Source organism: Netta rufina (genome assembly GCF_964035555.1).
Source record: "Netta rufina genome assembly, chromosome: 8".
NCBI classification, from domain to species: domain Eukaryota; kingdom Metazoa; phylum Chordata; class Aves; order Anseriformes; family Anatidae; genus Netta; species Netta rufina.
In genome coordinates, this window is record NC_140131.1 from 11,906,635 (window position 1) to 11,934,306 (window position 27,672).

A 27,672-nucleotide genomic window follows, 5' to 3' on the forward strand; every position below is an offset into this window, starting at 1 on the left:
GAGCTATGCCCCCCGAGACACCCAAAGAAGCTGATAACTCAGAAATATTAATGATTTTGTTTCCTCTGATACAGGTATCACAGAACAAGCACTATAATTTATATTATTAACAACTAAACCAAAGATATATCCCAAAGATGGTATATATATGTATGCAAACCACTCAATTTCCTCAGGAGCAACCATCAGCTGCAATGGACGTGATATTGGTAATTTGCCACCTCACTGATTTCACAACCCATCTCCATATAAAGATCTCAGGAAATCAACTCTGAACATTCAAAAAGGCTGCCAGCACACCTCACTTCTGAAAGTAACAGCACATGACACTTCTCCACACAGAGGAACTTTCTTGTTTAAATCCTCCTAATTAACCCATAACTTCGTATGCATATTACAGTGCCCGTTTCATCAATCTCTTTGTACTATCAATCTTTCCTTTCTTGGATCTCAGACAAATTCCTTACCACAAAGTGGCATCTGACCCTTCTAGACAAATGACTTCAATTTGCAGTCAGTGACACTAAAAGCCTCTCTCTCCTATTTTGTATAGAACACGTAATTTAATTTCTTTAAAGAATTTATATGAATAAATATTTATAAGGTGATCTATGAGTATGGTTTTCCATTTTGTCATGCCATGTATTTAAAGCTCCTCCATGAAATTCCACAAGGAAACAAAGGCCAGTGCAGTAATGTCTCTACACTGAGATATCAAGGACATAAAAATTACCAGCTTAAAGCCATACGATGCAGTGTTAAATTCTGAAAGATATATTACTGTTAAAAACATGAAGGTCCCACAAAACATCTGAGGCTATACAAGAGCTACATACTTGGCCATCTTAAAAATAAATTATCTTAACAAAAAAGATTCACAGACCTGGAAACTGGAATCTACATGCACATATTAAACCACAATAAAAGAGCAGAGAAATGCAACTCTACTGTACATCTGGAAGTCAATAGTGAGGTTAATTGAGCACAAAATTATATAGAAATATGCAAGTATTTTCCACTGGGGGCATACAGACATCAAAACTTTTTCAATGCCTAAAATGAGATTACACAGACTCATGTCTAAACCTTTAAAGTATACCTGTAAGTGCTGAAAGAAGCAGGTTTCTTTAGCTTAATCATAGATTCCCAAGAAAGTTTGTCATTGACATAAAAACATAAGTAGCTTTTGACTTGACAAATTCATCCATTTAAAATCATAACAAATGTTACATAGAAAACTTCAGTAACACATCTCTGTCCAGCTGGGCACATCAACTAAGCACCAGGGTTCATTTAGGAAAAGCTGCCTGTCTCACCTGTGAATCACACCCCTCTGGATTTAGGATGGAGCCCCTGCTTCTGGAAATTAACGTCAGCGAACTGTACTTGTAACATATCCTGCCAGAGCTTTTGGCCAGCACAGCTGTAACAGCTCACCCAGCAATTCTTCCCTCTTGGCGCAGCTGTGTCAATGCCAAAAGCACTGCCTGCGCACCTGTGTGGGCACAGAAGGGTGGAATCACACTTAGGAGGCACAGCAGCACCTCAGTGTTTCACCCTGAAGTCAGAGGCCAGGCTGGGATGGCCTCCTGTAGAGCACAGGCAAGCCTCTGCAGGGAGGCTGCCTAGTGCCAGGATCGCTGCAGAAACTTCTTCACCTATAGAATTTTGCTCAGGAGGGCAGGGAAACGTCACTGAGATCTCTCCTAGTGGGAAAAGCTATTAAAATCAGAAATATTTCAATAGTGAATAGAAAGGTTTCCTATTTTACCTACACGTACTGGAAACAGTTTTAGAAAAGATGGTTTCTTCCTATGCTTATACCAGTTCTGTGGCCATAAGCAATCCCTAGATAAGCTGGCCCTTTGTATCACTTTTAGGATTGATCATAAAGCATTAGTGAATAAAAAGTTTCTTTCAGATTCCTAAAAATAATAATTTAAAAAAAATCAGTACTTATCACATGAACAGGGCCTAATTCAGGGTCTTATTCCAGTAAATTTCTGTGAAAGGCAATTTTTGAAATTCAGGCATTTTCTCACTTGTAATAAATTGCTAAATATGGACAAAAAATGTTAAGTGTTGCAGTATTTAAATTTGTAATTAATTGTATAGCTTTATTGTGCCTAAATTGATGTCAGAATGCGTATGATTGAAAGACTACAGACAAGTTGCAGTACTTACAAATTATGCATAACTCTCTTATTTGGGACTGATCTGGAGAAGCAGAGGCAGTAGCTTTTTGACTCATTCTGAATTTCACTGTAGCAGAACACACATAAGAACTTTTCTAAGTACTGCTTATATAATTGACATATTTAGGTTTTGTGATTTATGGTAAAATACAACCCCATTATAAACGCCCTCTTTCTCCCTACAATAATAGCTGTAACACACAGGTGAAATACACATACAAAATGGCACAATGCGTCATGAACAAATGCATTTAGCAGCTTAAGGGCTAGTCATTATTGAGTTGCTGGAGATCCCAAATTAAAAAGATAGGTAGCTAAGCAACAGCAAGCTTCCTCCTGTGAACAGTTTTCTGCTGTACTCTCTCTAGTTCTGGTAGACTCATTATTCTGTAGAACTTATGAAACAGTTAACAGAAAGTTGCTCCAAGTACTGTAATTAAGGAGAGGATAAAGCAGCGTATTTTCAAACTGGATGGGTCTACAGAGACCATAATGGAAAGTATCCAAGAGTTTCAGTGAAGGTGTTTCATAAAACATACAGTACTTGTTATTGCAATTAAAATGAATTTTATGCAAGAAATAAAAAGTATTAAAGCTGAAGTAGTAATTAGATTAAGAATGGTCTAATTTTAAAATGTCACATCAGAACAGAAACAAGATTTAAAGCATCACATATTAACATTTCACATGGAAAACACTATGATAAATATCATTATAATCCAATCCTACAGTCCTCTTCCAGCAGAACTCCCCTTTGTGTTGGTGTCCTGAATAAGGATAAAAATATTGGTACAGAAAGCTTTGAGTTAAACCCAGATTCCAGAAAAAGCAATGCACACAGTATAAACGTAGCAGCGTAACAGTCAGGAATGTAGAAATTCCCAAGCAAGAAAGATGTCAATTCTTCAGTCTACACCAACATCTTATTCCACACAGGGCTTCAGGAAAGGATGCAAAACCTTAAAAATCAATACGTACACAAGCTTTCCTACATGGGCTGTTCTACCCAACCTGAGACAGGTGGTGTGCATTTGTATCACAGAAGTGCAAAATATCCATATGCCATCACACAAAAATCAAAAGTTACAAGTTCTGTATTCCAATGAGTCCGTTAAAGTGGCAGCTATCATATTTCAGATTAATCCCTGCTTAATTCTCTCTGGAATTTCACAGTGCTCTAGGCCCATTTTGGTCTATTTATTGCAGCGGACGTGATATAAAATACCACTTAGGATCCTGGGGCTTTCTGGCAGACAGCAGCAGCTACTAGGGGAAGTCCCGTGCGTATCTCTCTGTGGATTTCTCCACCTCTATATGTCTTAGGGGTCAGCAAGCACTAGCAGAGAAGTAAAGCACAATTGCTGCTTGTCAGTGCAGTGCCCTGCATCATTATTAGGTCATTGGTGTGAATGTTACATTATTTTGGGATGTAGATTTCCAAGATTTTTTTCTTGATCATTCTCCTTTGGAATGATCATTTCTATTTCTTTCATTGCAATACTACAGCTTTTATGTTTTGTTTGTCAAGATATTTATGTTAGAGTCTATATTGAAAACCAATACTGATACCTGAAAAAAGAAATGATCCACATTTCAAAAAGGAGGTCTTTGAAATCCAAGACAAACCTCAGACCCAAGATCACCTACTTCTTATCTCAGAAAAAAAAACTAATATATATATTTTATATATATATCAAACCAAAGGACAAGGAAACTATGGAAAAGCCAACTTCCACTAGGCAGGACCCCATGTCAACAGCACTTTATATATTTCTTAGAGACACTCCATAAGAATTTGGCTTTACTTACAATTTAAAATTGGGTAGTCATTTCAATTCTTATGAGAAAACACATAATAAAGTTTTATTTCAGAACAAATTTATGTGCATCACAAGTAAATCATGGCATAAAATACATCCTCAGAGCTTTTATTAGGAGTATGCACTTCTAATTTGTCGGTTACAGTTTTGATTTGTGGTCCTCACAGTGGGGAGGGGGAAATCAAATAATTCCAGCCATCTAGTAATAGTTTAATCCTCTTTTGTGCCCACAGCAAGATTAAAGTCATAAGAGAACTCCAACCTAAGTGGCGCCTGTTAATCTGCAAAACAATTTAAAGCACACTTGTCTAATCTCCCAGTTTGTATTTATTAACCACGGTGCCATGATTACTGATATCTCCAATATTAATAAAATAGTGAAGAAAGTTCACTCATCAACAACAAAAACTCATGGAAGATATGGGGAAAAACAGCAGTTAAACTAAATTAACATGTCATTGCCAACAACTGCATTTTAAATATTTACTTTGAAAACTGTACAATCACTATAAAACAAATACTGCTATGATAGCTTTAGTTTTTCATTTCCTTCTAAAATACATAATCTGTTAGGGCTTTTTAGAAATGAACTTCTACTTCAATTATGGCTGCTCACTTATTATTTTCTACTTCCAGCGTTATCTCTCAGCATTACATAGCACTTTAAAGTGCTTTCTGTGTTTTAACAATTATTCATTAATCTTCCAACCTGTGACACAACACATAATATACTTCTTCTAATCACAGGGAGCTTTCCCAGCACCTGAGACCCTGTGCAGTTTAATTCCCAGACAAGCCAGCACTCATATGAACGATGCCTGATTGGCAAACAGGAATCATGCTATGGGGCCTCCAAACCAAGAGGTGCGATTTGATAAAACCAAAGCTAACTAACACGGCTCTGTACTGGCAGCTCTAACAATGCATGTCTATCTGCTACAGGGTGGCACAGCAGAGGTCTTAACTCTGCTGAGGTAAGAGGGCTCAGCTCTTACCTGCTCAGTACCAGCAAGTTATGACACTCTAAATCACGCATATGCTTAAGGGCAGAGAAGAAAAAAGTCACCAGATTAAGCTATTTCATATATAATATATATATATATAAACCACATATTTTTAGGGTCTATTAGACATTGTTTTTCTATTCATATTCATTCATTCTAAGCAAATTGTGTTTCTGTTCATATTCATAGTTTTATATGAAGCCACGATCATGATCTTCATTAAAGCTCACATCAAAGTCCACATCAAATACATGAATTACATTTGCAAACAGAGCATCATGCCAACTGAAGCATGCAAAAATAGATGAGCAGCATAATTAAACAGACTTGATATTCAAAAGTTGGCCACTGTTACTCTGAGAAGCATCCTTCTTTTCAAAAATGTTTTTACTTAATGTGAACAAGAAGAGGATTATTAGCAAAAACATGACTGAAGGCATTCAATCCAAAGGATAAGGTTCTTGAAGTCCTTATATCAGAGGGGGGTCTGAAAATGACAGAAATATGCACTACTTGCCCACACCTCAGTGGAGGGAACCTCCAAAAATGATCCACCTGCTGCTACCTAGGCTTTTGATTAAGCAGACAGAAAAAACAGCTGCAAAAGTTCAAAGGATTTGAAAAAGATCTGTAGAGGCTCTAGCTGGATACATTTATTTTGTATTAACTAGAAAGCTGTGAGGTGGGCCACCCTACTCTCACAACAATATTTTTGGAGCAGCACACACTGCCCATTTTCCCCTGGGAAAAGACTATCCCAAGGTCTTTTACAGGGCAAAGGTTATTGCTACAAATACAGGGACTCAAAACCATCGGGATCGGAAGCACAAGCAACCACTCAGCTCTACGGAGAGGAGGCCGCATGTGCCAGTGTGTGCTGCAGCCTGCTCCACGTTGGGATGACTGCCCCACGTACTGGCCTCCTGCTGGGAAGTCTAACGAGGCTCTCCCACAGGGTCACTGCATCACACAGAGAGACCACTCAAGTACTTTTAAATCCATGTACTCTGAGGCAGGTGTTTTTTCTTTTTTTCTTATCTCATAAAATTAATTGTGTGCCTCAAAACTTCCATCATGAAGTACAATGTCGTCACTCAAATTCAAATTAAGTTGTATCTGTTTATGTGGAGAAGTCATGACATTCATAAATTATTTTGCTCTTCCTTTCAAAGTAGCAGTGATGGTTCTAACTGCACATTTTTTTCTGGATATCCCATGAGTATCTATTCATTTATTTCCAGGTGGCAGGCTGTATTAACAGCAGATGTTAGACAACATTAGATCTTTTGCTCAATATGCCATATTGAGTACAAAATCTAATCAAACGTCTTAACAGCTAAATTTAAAGAAACTGGAATCCAAATAAATACTCCCTATTCATGTACTTTTTACTGTTCATTTTTAAATGTCTCCAGGATCTCTACAACTATAATTTTAAAAGTTCTCTTTTGCCCTAAGCTGTGTGCAACATTATACCTGTGTGCAGTAGAGCTCCAGGTTTTTCTAACTTTGACTTGCACAACTCAAAACTGCATTACGTTCAAGAGGCAGACATGAGAAAAAATGAATGGAGGGAGAAGCAGGGCTGAGGCAAAAGGTGTCTGCACATATATATATGAGCAAGATCAAATATAGCCATGTTTTCACTGCAAAACATTTTCATTTTCAGTGAGAAATCAGGGTATTACAGCTCGTGCTAGATCTGTTTGCTCCCCCCCCACCACCCTGCTTTTAAAAGCAATTGTTGTATGCACTAGTTTTGTACTTGCATGCTAGACAAGTATTCTCAAAGTTTATGTTGTATACACTCTCTCTGTGAGCAGAAAAAATACAAAAGGAAAAAAAGAACTATTCTGAAACATCAACCCAATAGTTTTGGCTATTCTAGCTGCTATACATCCTTGAAAACAAATCATAAAACATGGAAGCAATACAGGAACTTAGTAGTTGCACATAATTAGACTAACACCAGAAAGCCATTTCTGTTACGGTTGATATGTCAAAGAACAAAGAGTCCCAGAGAGCAGATTCATTCCTGCAAAGAGTTTTTGTAGGCAGCTGCCATTAAGAAAGAATGACAGATTTATGGTATCATAAATATTCCATTTTCCCCCATAACATTTGCATGACACCAGTTCATCAGTCAGATGCCACCTGGGGTTCAACAAAGTCCTGGAAGAATGAATGAGTACAGCTGACTATATATACATGTACTCCCCCAGATTAACACATGTAGTATATACAGTATCTACACCTTTCTGAAAGGGTAAGTCCTTTAAAAGGATTAAACCACGGATCATCTCATCTAATGGCAAACCTGTTCCACTTTAGCTGCCTACCACCTAAAGTGACCACTGGTTACAGCCCTACGGATGTCATGTGGTGCTGTAAATGTCCCATGTAAGTACTAAATGCCTGATTGTCAGCCACAGATTTGTAGGTGGGCTTTCAGCATTCCTTCCATACAATCCTGGTAATATGCGATCGCTTGAGTCACAAGAGTCAATGCGTGGGGAAAGGGTGTGTGGAGGAGAAAGCTGGCACTGGCAGGGTGCCACACACGGATCAAGAAAGCTGGTCACTGAGGAAGTAGCTGCCTGCACAAAGCTGAATCAAATGCATACAAAGAATTTCCACAAGAACATTGAAACAGGATGCTATCTTGTCTGCTTTACAATATGAACACAACTCTTCCCATACTGGAGTCTTCACTCATTTACCCCTTCCACCCATTCTTAAAATGGAAATGATTTCATCAAATTTCAACTCTCTGAATTATTTAGGAAAACAATTCCTGACAGAGCACTAGAGAACATTCTGCCAATATCTCTATCTCTTGCCATTCATCAGTACTGTCAAAAGCTTCTGTGTTACATTGCCATGCTCCTCACAGCATGCTACTGAAGGGTAAACAAACTACAATTAACTTAACACAAAAAATCACCAAGAACACCTCACCAAGTTTACATGCTTAAGTGGGATAAATGTGTGAATATATTTGGAGCTAACAGTGCCATCACCTGAGGAAAAATGTTCTGAGAAGTATCTAGTATCACAGACAGCACTACAAAACATGTCAAGCTAAAATTGGTAACATTTATATTCTGTCCTTATCAATGTGAACTTATTGGTAACAGCTACTTTTTATTCCTCGTGTGCTCAGAAGAAAACATATAGCAGAAATAAGAAAAAAATTGAAAACTGCTACTATTAATTTTACTATTCACTGAAATACCATTTATATAAACACTGTCTATCAGAGAAACTTTCATGTGTAAGCAACACAAAAGCAATGATTAATAAAAACTATACAAGGTTATGTGAGAAATTAAAGTTTTACAGAACACTGAACTGACAGCAGAAAGCTGAAATTATATCTTCCATCTTAGACAACCTACTATAACGTACTTCAGTAATGTTTCACATAGAAAGGTCCTGATCCTGCATGTATTTCGTGACAGGTAACACAAGTTACATCAAAGAATTTAATCTTACACTAAAATAACACACACTTCCACAAACACACACTAACATCATTTCTATGCCCAGTGCAACCAGAATTAAGTAATAAAATAAGCAATACATACCAACAAATACTTTGCACTTTGCCTAAGGATCTAAAAACAACCCCTCCTTCCTCTACACACACAGATATGCGTGCACTTGGCTCCATTATTCTGGCATTATTATTCAAGCAACACAAACACAAAACACCAGAAACCCGTAAAATGCCAGAAGAAAAATGCCAGCATCCAGAAGCGATGCTGACCTGCTACCTCATCACACAAACCGCAGGACCACATTGTGCTTGTAGCTGGGCAGTTGCCATTCACAGTTTTGGGGGAAAAGGAAGAAGAGCTAAGGAAGATTCAGACTGCTCCTTAATGTTCACAGTAAGAGAAACTGAACGTGGGTTCTGACAGAAGCCATTCAGCAGCATTAGGAAAAGCTCTCAAGGTACCTCACACCTGTAATACAGCAGATCCCACTTTTTTCACCAGTTTCTACTGCAGACAAGGCCAAAAAAATTCAAAACAAGTTGGTCATAATTGGGAATGCCAATGATAGCTCTTTCATAGCCCAAAGAGGTTTTTGCAGAAAAAAATAGCTCCAAGATAGGAAAGATACCTTTTCTCTGCATATAAAAATGGAAGTCTTACCTAATCAATGATCATTTAGGAATATTGCTTACTTTCACATTCGCCAGTAAGTCTCATGCCAAATCTGAAGCTTGTTCCACCAAAAACATCTCCTCTGGAACAGTAAAACTGGTTACCAAAATGAAAGCAACTCTAGAATAATATTTCTTCCACTAAATACTGTGCTTACTGAAAGAAAAAGTGATTTAATTTACCATTTGAAAGTTCTGATAAATCAGTTTTCCTTTCATTATGGAAGCCCTAAAGCTTGTTTAGATCAAACATAATTTTTAAACTACAACTCTAGCATTTTATAGGTATTATGATATAGAAAAAAATGGTAATTTTTTAATTCCAAATAGATTAACAAAACAAATTCTGCAGTAGCTCTGCATTCCATGACATTTTCAGCTTCTTTAAAAGAATCGGTATTTATATTAAAAGACAATGAATAAAGTTATTAAAGTAATATTTTTTCATGTAGACCTTAACTGCTACCATTTACTCTGATAGTAATGAAGATAGTCTCTACAACTTCCAAATTATTTTACGTTTTCTTACTTTTTTTTTTTTTTGTAGTTTTGCTATCTTCATCTATATTAGATATTTAGTACTTGGATGTAATTAAGAAAAGAGGAACCGTTCTTAGACTATTTCAGTCCATTAGGCAAATTTTCTCAGTATGATATGAAAAATATCAACTACTTAATTAGCACACCTACTTCTCCCAGGCCTCTAAGTGCACCTAAGCTACACTTTATGATGGCCCTAGGAAAGAAAAAAAGAGAGAGAAACCACAAAACATCAATTATGCCTCTACTCAATTGTACAACTATTTTAAAATGTGTGAACAGTTAAGATAAAATTGAAAAATTACCATAATAGGCTTTTGACACTTCCCTGCTTAAGCAAAAATTAATTCTAACTCCCTGTTTTTATGCAAAGCCTTTATAATTTCTCTAATCTCGAGTTCCCATGAGAGGGAACACAATACTTTCAAGTACAAGAGTGTGAGGCTTGGCATCTTCTCTTTTTAGTTATGCAGTTTATTTGATGGAAGTCTAAACTGCTAAGCCTCCCTTTGTGTTTAATATAAGCCATCCTCAGTGGCAATACAAGTTAATTTAAGTGAAATGAAGTTTTAGGAAGAATGAATTCTCTTGCACAGAAAGCTTCACTAAAACAAAGCTTTTTTTAAATGCAGCATCTGTTTCCTGAACCACTCTAGAACCTGTAATAAAAATGAACTAAAAGCAGCAACATTTCTAAAACCTACTACTTCTTGTAAGTATCAAAAATGTAAAACCCAGTCTAATGGAATAACTTACTTATCATTTTCCTGTATGTTTTTCAGTTTCATCTTGTAACAAGTATGAACAAGCTTTAACAGTGTAATGAATTAACATGCTCTAAGTATAAGATATTAAGCACCTTCCATTTTGTTAGCAGTGATTAATATTATCATACTTACTGCTTATGTTACAAAAGTAAATCAGATATATCACTGGTGTACACTTCCAGATACAATAAGGTATATGAATCACATATTAATTTCACAGAGTTGCTCATAAATTTCTTTGCCCCTCACCACAGCTTATATATTTGTACATCACATACTACGCTGCAGCAGCACATGGTGTGTTATGATGCCTACAAACCTATTAAGGTCACAGAAAGCTTGTGCATATATTCAGTCTATTCCCATGTGAGTTAGAAGTATATTATTTGCATACCATTATGCTCTGAAAACCTATTCAGTTATCCCCACTGGAGACAACTCACCACAGTGACCTAAATAGTATTCACTTTTCCAATATTTGAAGGAACAGAAAATAAATGAGGCTCAGCGCAGACAAATCCAAAAAGACTCAGAACATCTAAGAATCCAGGCTTATGAATGACAAACGCAAATGAACGCAGACCAGTGTATCACAAAAATTCTCATGGAAGCAAAGAATGAAGAAAAAAGTAAATTATATGCTTAATAGAGGACTACAATGCCAAGACTGAAAACGACTGGAGAGATAATTTTTGCAAAAAAGCTCTAACATTACCCAAGCTTATTACAACCACAAAGGAGAGCAAAGAGTCTCAAATCACAGAACCCACTTAAAAATAACCTCCCTCCACTTTCAGCAACAGCCTAAGACAACATCAGCTGCCTAAGATAGCTATTGATATTTTATCTATAGCACTGTGCAACAATTCACATGACGTTAGTAATTGAGACCCCTGGGACACATACATATTGCTTCCTCCATAACAGCTGCAATATCGTGCATACTTTCCCTAATCATGTACCTGTACTAACGTGCGGTAATTGTCCTCTTAATTTATACTCCCTCTATAATTACAGTATTTTGATTAAACGTCTAACAACCTCTACTCACTCACTTTTTCTAGTCATTCTTCCTGATCTCAGCATAGCCACAACAAAGGAAGAATATAAACAAACAATGTATGGACTTTGTGCAGAAAATCAGAAGAGATTAACATAATGGTCCTTTATGGCCTTGGTTTACAAATTAGAATCTCTCACTGCTAGCCTTATTTTGCTTTTTGCCAACATGCTATGTGAAGTTTACTTTAAGCTGTAAGCATTTTTGAACATGTCTCTTTGTGTAAAGCTCTAAGCATATCTAGAGCACGTTACAAACAATAACCACTGTCTTAAAATCACAGCTGTGACCAGGCTGTAAAATGCAACAAAAGGCTATCACAGCATGACCAAGTGAAAGCCAAGATAAGGGTACATAAAGTATGCCAATATTATATATTGAAAGGTTGTGCATACAGGATTTTGAAGCACATAGCTGATTCAGCTGGAAAAAAAAATGTTATTTTTCTGAATGTAAGAAATCAGGTTGGGAGTTAGGAGACAGAAAGAGCAGCCAGGCATTGGGACGGGTTACCCAGGGAGGTGGTGGAGTCACCGTCCCTGGGGGTGTTCAAGGAGAGGTTGGACCTGGCGCTTAGGGACATGGTTTAGTGGGTGACATTGGTAGTAAGGGGATGGTTGGACCAGATGATCCCGGAGGTCTCTTCCAACCTTACTGATTCTATGATTCTAAATATATCAGTTCTTAGTCACACAGCTACTAGTGACACTCCAAATTCAGTGACTTGAAGTTCCGATGAATAAACTACAAAGATGCATAGCACTCTCTAAAGCCTGACATGTTACAGTCACTTCCTAAACTTCTTCCTTCATTTTAAAGCTTAGATAATGTCTATTAAAAAGAAATGATTTCAGGAATTGTCTTAAAGAAGCCACAACTCCAACACGGTATCTGTAACAATTATAGCTACTTTAGTGCGTGGGTATCTTTTCATATATTTTTAATAGTGCTTCTGACGGTTCTGTGTGCTAGTGGGTATGAAAGTGATGTCTCCTAAGCCCAATACATTAAATGGATGACATGACATTCACATATAATGCCTCATGTTACCAGTATTCTCAAGGGCAAACTATGCGCTCCCATGATATGCACAAAAGGTTTCAACTTATTTCCATTTTTACTTTCCACAGTAACAATTTGGTTTCACTCCCTTTCACTTGCTCATGAGAAATTCAAACGCATTTTCATGTGATAAAACATATGCTTATACCATTTTGGCTTATACTGCCTATTGTAGCTAGCTTCAGAAATTCTGTGTTCACATACCAAGCCAGGCTGATTTTTTTTTTTAATGTTCCCTCTTTTTAATTGTCTTTTTTTTTTAATCGGTAGTTTAGAGCTCACTGTTGTGCTTACATTGTTGTGGCAGTGCAAGGGAGAGCACAGGACTCAGTAACACAAATGGGGAAGAGAGTGAAATGTGGCCACATAAGGGGCATCCCTACCTAAATTACTCCAACTTGCCCATCAGTTCAACCTCATAGCCCATGCCAAAGAAGCATGAAGATACAACACCAATCTGTGAATGTACAGCTTTCCATAGATCAGGGACATGGGGGAAAATTACATGACCTCAGAAAGCAAAACAGTTCAGCAGTTTGCTGCTATACCTTTGTCCAAACTGCAGGATCTGTGCAGCCTAAACCAGCTCATTTGAAAGCACTACATCAACTGAATCCATTTCAGCTCCTGCATCTCCCTGAAGAGGTGAACAGCAAGAGAGTGAAACCACAAAGCCAAAGCTCTCTAACAGCTGTGTGCAGAAGTGTCTGCAGGGGAGCACAGTCCAGGTGTATAGTCACCTTGCTGGGTACCACCACTGTGAAGTGATGACCATGTCCCCAAGACGTGGCAGCAGAGAGCGGGCCCTACCAATACCCAGACGAGCTAATATATCTGCACCTCAAACCCTACTAACTGCTCAGCTAACTGTTCTTAACAGAGCCATGCAATAGGATAAAAGAGCACCTCAGAGCAGCTGTGAGAGGCCACGGCAAAGTTACCTCTCTCTGGCTTACAGACAATGCTTATTGCTATATTTTTACTAGGAAACAGTTAAAAGCACGTACCCCACAACTGACTGTTCAGGTGCCTCATGCAAGCTACTTTTCAATGCATTTAGCCGTTCAATCCATTGTATTCCGCTATAATTGGAAGAATTTAATACTACATTCAATTCCCCTGTAATGCTCGGTCAGCAACAAAAAAACTAATGCTTCCTTTCTGGCTCTGACAAGCAGTGTTGTGTGCAGACAAAAGAAGAATTCCCCATGCATGAATATTTTGGTAGTCAATCCTTATGGAAATGAAGTTCCTCATAATTACTGCTAAATTTTTAAGATTTGGAAAACAGCATTTGAAAGAAAAATAATTCCAAAAAACTTATCATTATTGTGTCTTAAAGACTAGGAGGAGAGGTTCCAACTAATAGTTCAACATAATAAATAGATAAAGAAGCAGAACCTTGCTACGGTTGAGAACCAGTAAAATAATGATCCTGGATAGGCAGAGTGATCACACACTCCTTTAATGGGAAGAGGGAAGAAAAGAGACCTCTTTACTGAGTCTCTGCTGTCAGAGGGCTTCCCCTCACGTTCAGATGACATGTATGTTCAGAAAACATAACTATATAAAGGCAGCTGTGCCTCATCTGTAAAAAAAAATCATCACTAATTTATGCTAACTCCACATCATTGTATTCTGCGACAGGAAGAACAGATGAGAAGAACAGTAGCACATCAAAAAATGATAGTTCAAATCTTTTACAAAAATACCTCATGCTACTCTTAGAAATATGCTCTATTTCAGGAATATTATGATTTTGCTTATGAGAGCTCATTAGGCTAGTATACTACTTAGCTTGTCTGATAGGACAAAAAAAAAAATAGTGCCAACCCTGTTGTTAGTGCGGACTACCTACCAGTTCACATGTGAGGGTACTGAGTATCTTCACTGATGCTGCAGTAATTCACTAGATGAAGAACTACCTAAAAATGTTGCTGGTTTAATGTTTTGCCATTAAAAGACTTGTAACAGCTACAACCAAGTGAAGAATGCATTTGGTAGTTTCTTGAAGTAAGTCAGAGAAACAGGACTATTCCACTCTTAATTAATTATTAATAGAAAACAGTACTATTAAAATCACTATGCACTCATTCTCTAGATTTAGTAGTGCAAATCACAAACATTGCATGACTCACATGCTCACAGCACAACTCTGCTACTCAAATCAACCTTTTTTAATCAACCTTAACATTAGAAGAAATACTGGGGAGTAAACGTCAAAGCACCTAACCACCCCAAGCTGTACACAGTGTTGGCAGGAATATCTTTGCTGCCCTATGACATATTTGTTTTGGTGGTTGGCAAAATCATGCAGTAATAGCTTTTGACAGGAAGTTTGTTTTGCCCCTTCTATGCAGAGTTTTCTTCTATAGAGTAGTATTAAAGGAAGCCAAACAAAAAGTAAGTAATTTCTACGAGTGAGAAAAATGTAATCCACAGACTGTGTTTCATTTGGGGAAAAAAGCAAGTTCTTGTTTACTGGATAACATCCAGTTCTGATTCCACTTGAGACTACTTCTATTAGAGTTATAAAATGCAGGCAAACCACCTTTAGCATACAGAATTTAAAATATATATATATGTTTACTGTAGAAAATGAATTACCCCAAAAAGTCTCAGTAAAGCACATTACTTTCTAACTTTAATACATGCCAAGTGTCCCAGATGAAGGGCTAGCTCAGCAAAAGGTACACTGCACACTTGGGTTTCGCCCTGCACATGGACCAGTCAGAACGTCTGAGCCCTGAAGGAACTTTAGGTCATCTGGTGAGGAAGAAGAAATCCATAGATTTTTGTGACATGCATGAGAAACAGCTTTTTTCACCTCTAGTCTGGAACAAACAGACACGAACATTGTCAGAACAGGCTGCTGTTCTCAGTATACTCTGAAGCAGCTATGAGAAGTGCCAGTGGTAGAAGGGCAGCACTGTCCTACGTATGTTGCTGAACATTGCAAAAGTAAAACCTGAGCCAGGCAGGCGTCCTAGTGCAAGACAACATTATGTAAGGCTTTTGCCTAGTTAATGAAATGGATTCAAGGTATCTGTATGTTGGTCAGACACATAATATATGCTGTTAAAATAAAATAGGATTTTAAAGTCAGAGCGCTTTCTAATCTTTTATAGAGAAAACTAGATTTTCAACTATCCTGAAAAAAAAATCAGGTCTTACAAAATAAAGCTTTTCTGAGGAGAACTGTGACTGTCCTAGCTGGACACCATGACCACAGTTTTATAAAAGTAAGCCATCCTTTTAAGTTATTTTTAAACACATCTACAGGAATAGATCTTCAGAGAACATATAAATAGCTAAGTCTGTAACTTTACATGTACAGCCTGACACATCTAAGTGTCACAAGTCGCTTTTGAACCTTTTGGCATACAAAGAAACAGTAAAAAGCAAGTATCACTTAACAAAGTTCTTTAAAACTTTTTAATAAATTATTATCCATAAAATGAAATTATGGTCTACATTAAAAATAAAAACCTGTGCTACTGTTGAGCTAGTGAGCACTTTGCATGCTTAACTGCAGTTTTGAACATCCCCATTAATTTTTATAAAACACAAATAAGGAACCAGGACTCCACCATGAGGACAGACCCAGCCTGAGTGCAGGATTCCCCCCTAGAAGCATAACTGCCTAAGGACAGCTACGGGACAGGGACAAGGCACCAGTGTGATCCCTGAATGTTAAAGGTATGCTTTACGGACTACGTGTCAGCATGTGATGTGTTCATTTCCATATTCAGCATTTCACAAACACAGTAAGACACATAAAAAACACTTAAAATATATTCACAAACATTAAAGCTCAAGAGTTAAAATTGTTGTGTTACAGACAACCAAAAATACTTCTAAAAATACATGTTGTATCCTCTTAAGACTGTTTCAACAGTTTCTGCCAAATGCTGCTAAAGAAAACTTCTCCCAATTAAACCAGTGTGAAACAGTAGTAACATTGATGAATGCAATAAACTAACACACCTCCACTACGTGAGAATAAGGTTCCAAGAATGAATAAAAACTAGATTTCAAGCCAAAAGGAGTTTTTGGCAAACTATTTACAGAAGCAGAGAAAACTGTGGAAACTAAGATGTTCTTGGAAGACTCAAAGAACTGCAACTCAAGTTACCTTTGATGACCATCGGCCTGTTTCTCTACAACTCTGAAGATTCCTCTCCCATTTTATTTCTTCAATTTCTTATTCCACTTCCCTTACTATGGACCCCAGTGAATACCCTGAGGCTGGACTGGATAGGTTAAGTCCCTAATGTCCCTTGAATCTAAACTGAGCAAAGCTAATGGTGTAGTCCCAAACGGTGCTCACATGTTTTGCTCAGCTGGAATCTGCAATAGAAAGCACATTTAACACCAGGGTCCGCATGCTCTCCCTGTAATCTCCTGAGATTACAGCAGGCATTTTCCATCTAACTTCCTTCTACAGAGAAAGGCTACAGTTGTGCACTGGTTTAAAATGGTACAAAACAAACAAACCTGCTAAAGGAAACTCAATTTAATTTAATTAGATTTTTTTCTAACATTTCCCCATGCATTCCCCTACATGAGAAAACACCCAGGAACCTTTTATTTTAAGTACATGTGCAACTGTAAACCATGTCAAAGATCAAATAAATTATGCAATCCCTGCCAAGGGTCAGAAGTTAGCTTTCTTGAAATACTATCCTCTTTTAACAGTATGTTAATTTATCTGCTTAATATTTTACAGGGGGCTATAATAAATAAGTATACAAGTTGATTCTGCTCTGAATTTGCCATTTCATCTTGTTTTCAATTATAACAACATCAGGAGATCTGGCATTTATCCACTGAAATATGTCTTTCATCAATAAAACATGCTTCCATCAGTAAGACACCTGTAACAATTTAAGTCTCTTCAATATCCTAAATCCCAGTTAGGCAAAATATATTACCACAGAGTGACATTCAGAGCATGAATGCTATCACTGAAGTTAGGTACTTTTATTAAAATACCATGCTGAATTGGAGGCCCAGCAATGAATATCCTTAATGATATATGAAAACAATCTTCTCAAATGCAGTTTTGCCTGCTCTTTCATTAAACCTGTTTGAACTAAAGACAAATGCAAAATTAAAGTACTCTCTCCTTTTTCTGGTCTTACAATGCATAAAATCAGTCTAAGTAGTAGCACTGCATGCACTATGTGCCCAAAGAACCTCATTTAAATGTCCTATGTAGGTTTTCATCTGGCAGCTTAAGTTTTCCCATTTTAGAAATTTATATTAATAACTAGATTCCTTAGTTTGTGTTTTGTTTTGTTTGTTGTTTTTGTTGTTGTTGTTGGTGGTGGTGTGGTTTTTTTACTTCACTTAAACACATTTTTTTTTTGTTTTTCAAAACGTAGAAAGCTATTTTATTTATAATGTCTGATTTTGATACGTAGTTTAAATGTAACTATTTGTTTTCATTCTGCTGTTTAATTTCATTCTTCACAATCGTCTTTTTAATTAACCATGGTCTAATGCACTGCATTTAACATACTTATGAGAATTAAAACTTTGAATTTCACAGGGTTTTTATTCTTCTGTGTGTTTTTCTTTTTTATACTGCTACAATAATAAATAATTACTAGTACCATAAAGTTTAAGATCAAACCCAAAATCAGTTTTTTTTTTTTTTTTTTTTTTTCCTTTTGTTAAGTAGATTAAGATGTACCAAGTATGACATTTTTTGTGGAATTATCAGATTAGAAATCAAAAGTTAATTTCTATTGGTTAGCATATTTTTTTTTAAATAACGGAGATTACTACTGAAGAGAATGTTAGAAATTACCTACAAATGCCCAAGGAAAATGTGCACAGCTTTAGTAATGTTTGGGAATATAAATCTACAGTAAAATTTGGACAAAATTAGTGGCCATGTTGGCTACTACACAGAACTAAAATGTACCTTGTCATTATATTGATTTAGGCTACCTGTCTACCATTTAGAAGCTTTAATGTATATTTATGCTACAATAGAAATTATGTCTTATGTACCAAAATAATTTGCAATCTTTACTGTGTCTTTATTCCTACCTAGAGGTAAAACACAGACAGGTTTACATGAAAACAAAGGCCCATAATTAAGACAGTGATTAACTGTTCGGACAAAGATTACCTCCACATACAGCATTCACTGGTTTTACTCATATTCTTTTTTCTTCTCTTATACTTTCAAAGTAAAAAAAAAATATATATATATATATATATATTTATTCATATACACTTAACATGGTCCTTGCGCTCTGTCCCAATTGTTAAAGGTCCCTCAGAAGCAATACACTGTAAACTTAGAAATGCTTATTCACCAGGACTCTCACTGGTGGACAGTATGCTTAGCTGACTACAGCACCTAAAGCCTCAAAAAGAGCATCGATGTCAAACAAAACCAGGACATGATGCCAGACTTCCTGACATGATAGCTAAACAATGGTCATTTTATTCTGTTTCTCTACATCAGAGACATTTGCAGCTATGCCAGGTCTGACTTGTTGCTTTGTGTGAGCAACAGCCTATACTACTGGTAAATTTGTTATAGCAAACAGATAAGAGTACATAAAAAATACATTTTTGCCTTTCCACAGTACAATATTCTATTGCAGTATAATACACAGTAGCTAAATGAACCTTTCCTGGTTATTACCCACCTAATGTTGTAAAAATATTACTATGACATTTCGTCTGGTCCACCATCTTAAAGGTTAATTCTGTTTCCTATTTGAGATTTTTCTCTAAGTGTGACATTCTGTGCAGTTTCTATTTACTGATTCCAAACAACCCCCAAACTGTTTCATTGCTCACTCTCACTGTTAAGAGCATATTGACTGGCTGCCTGCTCTGCTGTTTAATTCATTTATGCTGAGAGTCAGGCATGAAGACAGAATTTTAAATGTGACATTTGCAGGCTGTTGGGTCATTTGAAGCTCTGACAACACCAGGGAGTTCCTGACATACAAACTAGTCCTGATTTCCAATCTTCCATGTTCTGAACACATCAGATATTCTTCCCGGAGGTGCAGATTTCAGCCAAAAGTTTTTAAATCCCTTGTGCTTACATCTTGCGGAAAAGACCTGTACACTTTAAAGTTTTAAAATAAAGCTCATGTTTTCTTTAAGGTAAAATGAGCACTGCCTGCAGCATGCAGCTTAACTGCTTACAAACACTGATTGACAAAAGTATTTGGAAAGATATACAATAATTAATACTAATAGGATTTTGAAAGCAAATTTGGTGGACTTTAATTTCTTCTCGTTGATCCTTATGTGTTCAAAGCCAGCTCAGTCTGAAACCTCAGCTTTATTTAGCATTGTCTAACTGCCTTATTAGTACCATGATCAACATCAGCTTACAGTTTTCAGGTTGGAAGTTTTCATTGTCTCAAGACACGTAATGGACTATACTATTTTGTGTCCCATGGTGAACTGTCATCATGTTCCCCATCTTTCAGGTAGATTGTTCAGAGTATACCTGTTTACTTGAAAGATTTCATATAGTCAAGGTACCACATGGAAAACAGCAATGTGACCTAATCAGTCCTTACTTAGGAAAGTTATGGCTATCCATCCCTGAAGCAGGCCTGACATCAACAAAGTTCAAAAATGAATTTTTCAGAGAAAATTCCAAATGACTGCAACTGAGTAAGACTCTTTGCTTTCTTTAAAACAGCACCAAGAGAAGAGATGCTAAGTCTCAATACTCGGGTTTAACGGTACATCACAAGTTTTGTGGATGTTACTTGGTCACAGACCAGTCCTTCTACAAAAAATACAGAGCCCACTGCGGCTAATGGCCAAAAATCAAGCTTCACAAGAAAGACTTATATATACAGTCTTGGCATCTAATCTATCAGCAGGATGGACAGAGACCCTGAACTTTAAGAAAAGAGCCAGAAAAGACTACAGAACCTTGTTCATAGAAAAGATTTCTTCCTATTCCTTGTCATAGGCTGATTATAATTAGACATATTGTAATAAAAACTGCAGCCTGCTACTCAATCCTAGCTCAGATGTCCACATCATCATCCCTCATTTGAGCATCTGAATCAATGGAAAAGTATTGATTCTAAATAGAAGCACAGTAGGTAGGCACAATCTAGGCAAAATCTCAATCTGTTTACAATTGCACAAAAACAAAAAGCAAACAGAAAAGTCTGTGGAATGCAGAAAATATAATGACACTGCTGTAGCTGGAAACAGAAGTGCTGCTAACACATCATTCAGAACTGTAATAGGAAGGGAGATTGTTTTCCCACCCAACTCTTCATGACAATTCCACAACAACGATTTCCATAGTTTAGCTGTTGTTTTTTGTGCTTTTGTTGTTTTTGTTGTTTGTTTTTTTTCAGGAGTGGGAATATGATTTGGATAAGGATGCAAATTAGATTAAGTTGATGGATTTTCTTCTACTTTAACATCAGTAATACACAACAATTTTAATAGCAACCTCTGAAGCTACAACTGTGTCATACAGCAAGTTACTGTTTCATTGCCATGTTCTGAACAAGCCTTTTATAAGGTAATAGCTGTCATCTGAACAAGAATATGTTGTTTTTGTATACCTCCAGCATGAGCACATTGATTCTGCATGACCTAGAAAAGCAGTTTAAATATTACTGATGTTGTTTGTTCTCAAAGAAAATCCTCAAAATAGAAAGGCATACCTGGTGTATTATCTGAGCTACAGGAAGTTGATCAGCATATTTTAGTGGTTCTGTTGCCAATTCATCCTTTGGAAGCCTGGAAAGAAATGAAGTTAACATTAAAGTTAGCATAATGTTTAGTAAGTTAAATTACTGCAATTTAAAAGTTGCATGTATATCACTTTTAAAAGTTTCATATCCAGGAGATAGTTTTACTTAAAATGAAGCAAAAGTTTATTTTAAGAGCTTAGCTGAACATACTTCTTACAAAGTTGAGTGAAATACTCAGTTTACTATAAACAAATGCTAGTACCATTGTGGATTTTCTCCCAGCCAAAGCACGTAAACCACCAATTTAAGCAGCAGAAGCTTACGAAAGTCTGTAGATTTAGTTTTAGACAACGTGTTGGTGAAAGCTGGATTGAAATCCCCACAGAAAAGAAGTCTTCAGAGTTTACAAAGCACATTCAGCACTGTTAATAGTACAAGCTTCTTCACTCAATCCTGACAACATAACTCAAATACGACCATCTCAAAAGGCAAGAGGGATTATTTACTCTGTTCCCCTTCTGCCGCAAGTGCACATCAGTGTTCAGCTGATAAGTTAAACACAAACGTCCGTGCATTTGCAAGCACAGTAACATGTACTACTGGTTTCAAAGCAAGCTAAAGAACATCAACTGCAGGATCAGAATACTTCATAAACAAAATGCATCATACATCCTTTTAAACTTCAGACAAACTGTAGCTACAACTGAGAACACCAAATCCATAAGCTCTAACTTAAAAGAATATTTAAATGACAGTAAATTAATATGAAAATGTTTTAAACATTTCAACCATGCTGCTTTCTTCTACTGAAACCACACAGCATGTGCTACATTTTCAAAGTATCATTCAAAGTTTCTATCAGTCCTTTTAAAGAGTTCTGAATAGAGGAATTTCCGTATTATGAGAAGAAATGACAGAAAAGAGATCCCTATGAAAACAAGACCTTTCTACAAAGTTAAGTCATAATTACTTTCAGACAAAACTGTAGCCATGATGTTCTTTTCCAGGTTCAAGTTACTAACTTATATTTATTCAAGTCAAAACCAACAAGTGTGCTTGCAGGGTTACTTTGCCTGCACGTTGGCTGCCAGGTAAGAGCCAGAAACTACAGACTGTCTCTGTACTTAATTCAACAAGTAAATAAAGAACTGTAAACATATATCTCTTCCATTTTCCATTTCTGTATTTCTGCTGTGGTCTGGAATGCTTTTAAGTCAAAATAAGAGCCTGAATGAAGAAAAATTAAGTAGCAATCTCTAAACTACTGAAGTTGGTTGACTGAAACAGCTGATTTATTTACAGGGTTTTTTTAGATAGGACTATTAATGGCAATGATAAATTTATACTCCCAACATGCTACTTTCCAAACTTCAGTAATAATGATTTGTGCTCCAAAGAGGTCACAACTGAACAAACTAAGTATTTCACTGCGTTCTGTTGAAATACCTGGAAAAACTGTCACCAATTTTGAAAAGATTTTCCAATTCTTTATTGCATTCTGCAAGAGAATTTGCATCCACGGGTTAGGTTTTTGGGAGGTTGGTTTGCTCTTTATGTTTGTTTGGTTGTTTATTTTTCCATGAAGTAGTCAGATCTTTTTTGAACTGTTTTAAAACAGTTTCAAGTTCTCCATTGCTGTTTCAGGTGACTGGTGGTTGTATTGATTCTTTCTTAAAAGCACCCTTTCTTTTTTCCCCTTCCAAAAAATATATAACAACTGCATATGTAATCTGGAAGGTACGTGTCATGAAATATACCGCTTTTTTTTAGTCCAGTAGGATCATGGGAGCTTTAAGTGGACTCAGCAATTCATCTGTGGTGTGCAGAAGGTACCTTTCCACTCATTTCTTTTCTATTTTCTATCATTCGTGGAGTCCTGACTGGCAAACATACCACTGTCTACTTAGCTATCTACATTCAATGTGAATTTGAGATGACTTCTGTTCTACTGGGAGCCTGTTAGCTGACACAATACTCTGACATATAGATACCAGCTACATAAACCCATTTCTTAGCCATAGCTCGACACAGTAAACCACTGTACACAGAACATAATATTCATTAATATCTTGAACACTTATTTCTGCAGTCTTTGCAAGAACAATGCAAATCTGGAAAAAAAATGTATCTCAAATCCCAAAATGAAAGATTTGAAGCTGCAAGTAACAGCTAAAATTACTATAACTGAATGTTAGCAGAAAATAAAAAGGCTTGTCTGTTCTATCAAGGACTTTGTACATTTGGCAATGTTTTCAGTCTAGACAGTGTCAGCACCCTTTGCATAGTCAAACAACCTCCTTGTCAACTGCAGACAAAGACCTTTCTTAACGTGTCAGAGGATTAAAAGGAGAAAAATTACCAAGATAATTTTGAGCCTTAGGAAGCTTTACTAAAAAAATGAGTAGGAAAGAATAGTATAAACATGTATTTTAAAGTAGATTTAGATTTACATTGAAATTAGGCTGACAGGAATCTTTCAAGATCAAGAAACTTTTTTTTTTTTCTAAATTGCTTTCCATAAAAAAGTATCAAGTCAATTGAACTACACTACATTTTATATTATATAGAAATTATAAGATTTAGATAGACGTTATATATGCATACACGTGTATACATACGTATACACACTATAATTACACACACAGGTATTTTACAAGAGGAGCTCAGAACTGTTCTCCCAAAGTTTTTGCTTAAATGCCATGAGCTTCTTCTATACCCAGTGATGTACTAGCTGTCAAGACAACAAAAGAGTTTTCATTCTTCTCTGCTGCAGATGAGCCTCCTCCACTGGATGAGCATGTATCTCAATCTTCAATATTAAACTGCATAAATTAAAGCATGGAAGCTCAAAAGTGTTGACAAAAAAGCTATATGAAACATTGCCAAAGTATGTCCTTTATCTAGAGCAAGTCATTAATTTAAGCTAGCAGGTATGATAAAGCAGTGTATCAATAAACTTTGGGTATTTGAGGTTACTGAATAAAGAGTGAGAATAACTCACAGTAAATGGTCTTTGCAAATTTGACAATAGTAGTGTGGCGTTCATTATAATGATGTTGCAGTACTATCATCTAAAGCTACAGCAAGGCGTTTTGTCAAGTGAAAGAACAGACCACCTCCTCCTAGTACCATATGCTCAGACCAGTCTAACAAAAACTAACTGTGAAAAGAATATGCAGATCATCAGGACAACCAAAAACATCAAGCTCTCACTGACCATAAATGATTTTTTTGGCATGAATTCATAAGCATATGCATAGTTTCACAAAGGTTGTCCTGAACATTTTGTTCCCAGCTCTCTTCTTTATCATCAACTATAAGAATATTTCAATGCATTTTTCTAGGAATAATCTCATTCACTTCTACTTGTGCTTTTGACCAAGTCCAAATAATGAGCTGCAATTATATTCACTATTTATAGCTATTTACACACTTGAAAATTGAGAGTATCTAATAGCAGTAATGTTCCTTTTAGCTAAAAATAAAAAAAAATAAAAATAAAAATAAAAATCCCTTGAGGTTTCTTTGTTGCATTTTAAGCAAGTAAAAATAAAAGTTCTGTGAGAAAAATATACCTTTTGCTTGTTTTATCTGATTTTCCGTAAAGTGATGGTACCTGTGACAGACAGAAATTGAACTTTATGACCCAGAATTTTCTTTCAGGCCTAAGTTTTAAAGTACTCTTATACAGCCCATTTGGAAAATGTTTCTAAGTGCTGTAAAACATCCACAGCATGGAATAAAATGTTCTAGTCTAGGTAAGTACTACCAGTGTAACTATGCCAGTAAGCAATACCACTTTCATTATCAGTTTTAACAGGTATAAACAACTATTATAAACTCCTCTGAAGAAAATGATACACATATGAAGGCTCCAAATATCCCTTTTTGATTTCCCAGAGCAAGCACCAGCTTACTGGTCTAAATATTTATATAGCTGGTATAAGGCAACCTCCTCTAAATTGTTTCTCTTTTTGTTTCTTTCATTTTATCAACAAAACCTGTAGTACAGCCATTCCCTCTAACAGAGTTGAAAATTGGATGATGTAACAAAAAATTGCTATCCTAGAAACAGCACAGAGGATAAAACATAATATATGAAAGGCCTCCATGAAACACCATCCATCCTGAAAGCTCCAAGAACAGGAGTAAACTCAAGACTTGTCTGTCCTAAGGCCAGGGCAGATGCAGCTACTGGAGCCTACAATTCCCTGGAAGCAGGCACACTGACTATACTTTAAACAATCTTTTAAATAAGATAGAACAGAGACAGCTCACTGCCAGTAAGATCAAACAACATGACATAGCTGACATCTGCATCTCTGAATTCCCACCCCAAAGTGGGAGCTGCACCCAGAGATGGTTTCTCTGGACACCAGAGCGTTATGGCCTGAGCCATGCGCAAACAGCATCTGGAAAAGTGCCAGCTGAGGGGTGTAAAGCTCACAGCAGGACATCAGGGACTATGCTAACAATTAAATATCACATGACAAGACAGTCCCTTTATCTGTCTAAAAGTACAGAGCAGCCTCATATTCCATCATTAGAGAATTACATCAGTTAGCCCGGTCAGCTTTGCAAGTGGATCAAATTAAAAAAAAAAAAAAAAAAAAAAAGAAAGAAAGAAAAATGGCATGATGATTTGGATTTGGGCAGTCAATACAGAGTATGAAATAATCATGTGAAAACTTACTGCTAAACTGCTACTGCATTTTACATGAACCCTAAGATTACTAGCCCACTAGCATTGGGCCTCCGAGGCTGGATGAATTACCTGTAAAAGACAATCCTCTTCTAAAAAGCATAAGGGATAGAACAGCCCTGACTAGCAAGAAGAAAAAGGTCACCACAGAAGAGGATGTTGTACTTCCTCCTCTCTTTTGCAGGGTGGAGGAAGAGGAACAGGTCAGGAGAAAGATCATGTCCATTAACATCATCCTGACCTTGCTTCTCCCTTTCAGCAGGACACAATTAAGTTGGTTACTGTCCTCCTTCCAGAGACAATTTCCAGGTGCCTGGGACTGCATTCACTTTTGCTCAAAAACAGTTATGCCAGGAAAAAAAAATATAAAAAAAATCATCTCTGTTGATGGAATTTGTGCTCAAATCACATATGAGGCAATTTGAGGCTGTAATTTCACAAAATTAGTCGGCCTGTTCAGTTCATTTATATTTGACACTTAAACCTTTGTAAAATTAAAGCCTAATTTGTTGTAATACAAATTTCTTTGTATGCTTAATGTCTTTCAAAACAATTCCATTACGAAAACAAAACTAATTTTTTATGAATTAATTTTCCAGTAAGAAATGGTCCTTTCTGTCTCAATTGAGCATGACAGCAGAGTGCTGCCAACAGTGGCAAAGCAAGCTAGCACAGTGGCATATCAGCATATAGTGCATCACGCCTGACAGCTGATAATGCAAAGCATAAGGAGATCTTGATTTTCAGGGAGAAGACTAGAAAGAAACATAAAATCAGGAGAAAAGTGGGAAGCAGTAAGAGACAGCAGAAGAGGAAGATCCTGAAAAATTCAATTTGAAAGTTATTTTTATACTGCCACTGTGACTGCTTTTAGATGGAGGAAAGTAAGCATGAAACAGAAACTGTGGAAAGTGAATCTAAATCCAGTAAAATGCATCAAGATATTTAGTGAAAAATCTTATTTGTTATTTATATTTACATGCTCTTTCTTGTGGGAAAATCTTAAATCTTAAATCAACGTGTGCTGAAGAAATATAAATCCCTATTATCAAGAAGTGGCATATTTTGCCACAAATGCTAATCCAACCTATGGTCTGCTACACGGAATAGCTGCAGTGGCATTAGGACTTAGATATATTTTATCTCATGCAAATATTGCAAAAATACAAGGAAAAAAAAAAAAGATCAGCATATGATAGCTAACTGGTTTGCTCATGGCAGAAATGGGTTGTTAGGACACTTCAGGGGAGAGAAAAGACCTGAAAACCAGGACAAACTATACCACAGAGCCATATGACCTGGCTCCCCGGCAGCATAAACATTCGCTAACTGCATGAGGCACTAGGGATAAGGCTAACATTTCTTTCTTCCTATACAGTCTCTAGATTTGCTGGTTTGAACAGATCGCATTCTTTCATGCATATGACCCATGTATAGGCAGTACTGCACCTCTTTGAAAGTGTTGATCTGTGAAGATAAGTCCTTATATAACCACCCCTCTCAGAAACGACACAAAATCAAAGTCAGAGTGTTTAGTCAGGGTAAGGAGAACAGGCTATCAGAGACAAAAATATATTAAGGAAGAAGTGGGTGTGAGGGTACCTTCTTTAGATGATGTAGATGTACAAGACAAGCTG

General features: G+C 36.6%; 1 protein-coding gene across 3 annotated transcripts in view; it reads right to left on the reverse strand.

Moving 5' to 3' along the window:
* PIGK (phosphatidylinositol glycan anchor biosynthesis class K) overlaps positions 1-27,672 on the reverse strand; it is a 78,986-nt gene that overhangs the window by 7,685 nt on the left and 43,629 nt on the right. For all 3 annotated transcript variants that reach the window (XR_014618687.1, XR_014618688.1, XM_084291541.1), the window contains exon 10: positions 21,304-21,379. Coding sequence is in view for 1 of the 3 variants with exons in the window: in XM_084291541.1 (XP_084147667.1) it covers positions 21,304-21,379 (76 nt within the window). In the remaining 2 variants the exon portion in view is untranslated. The remainder of the gene's footprint in view (positions 1-21,303; positions 21,380-27,672) is intronic.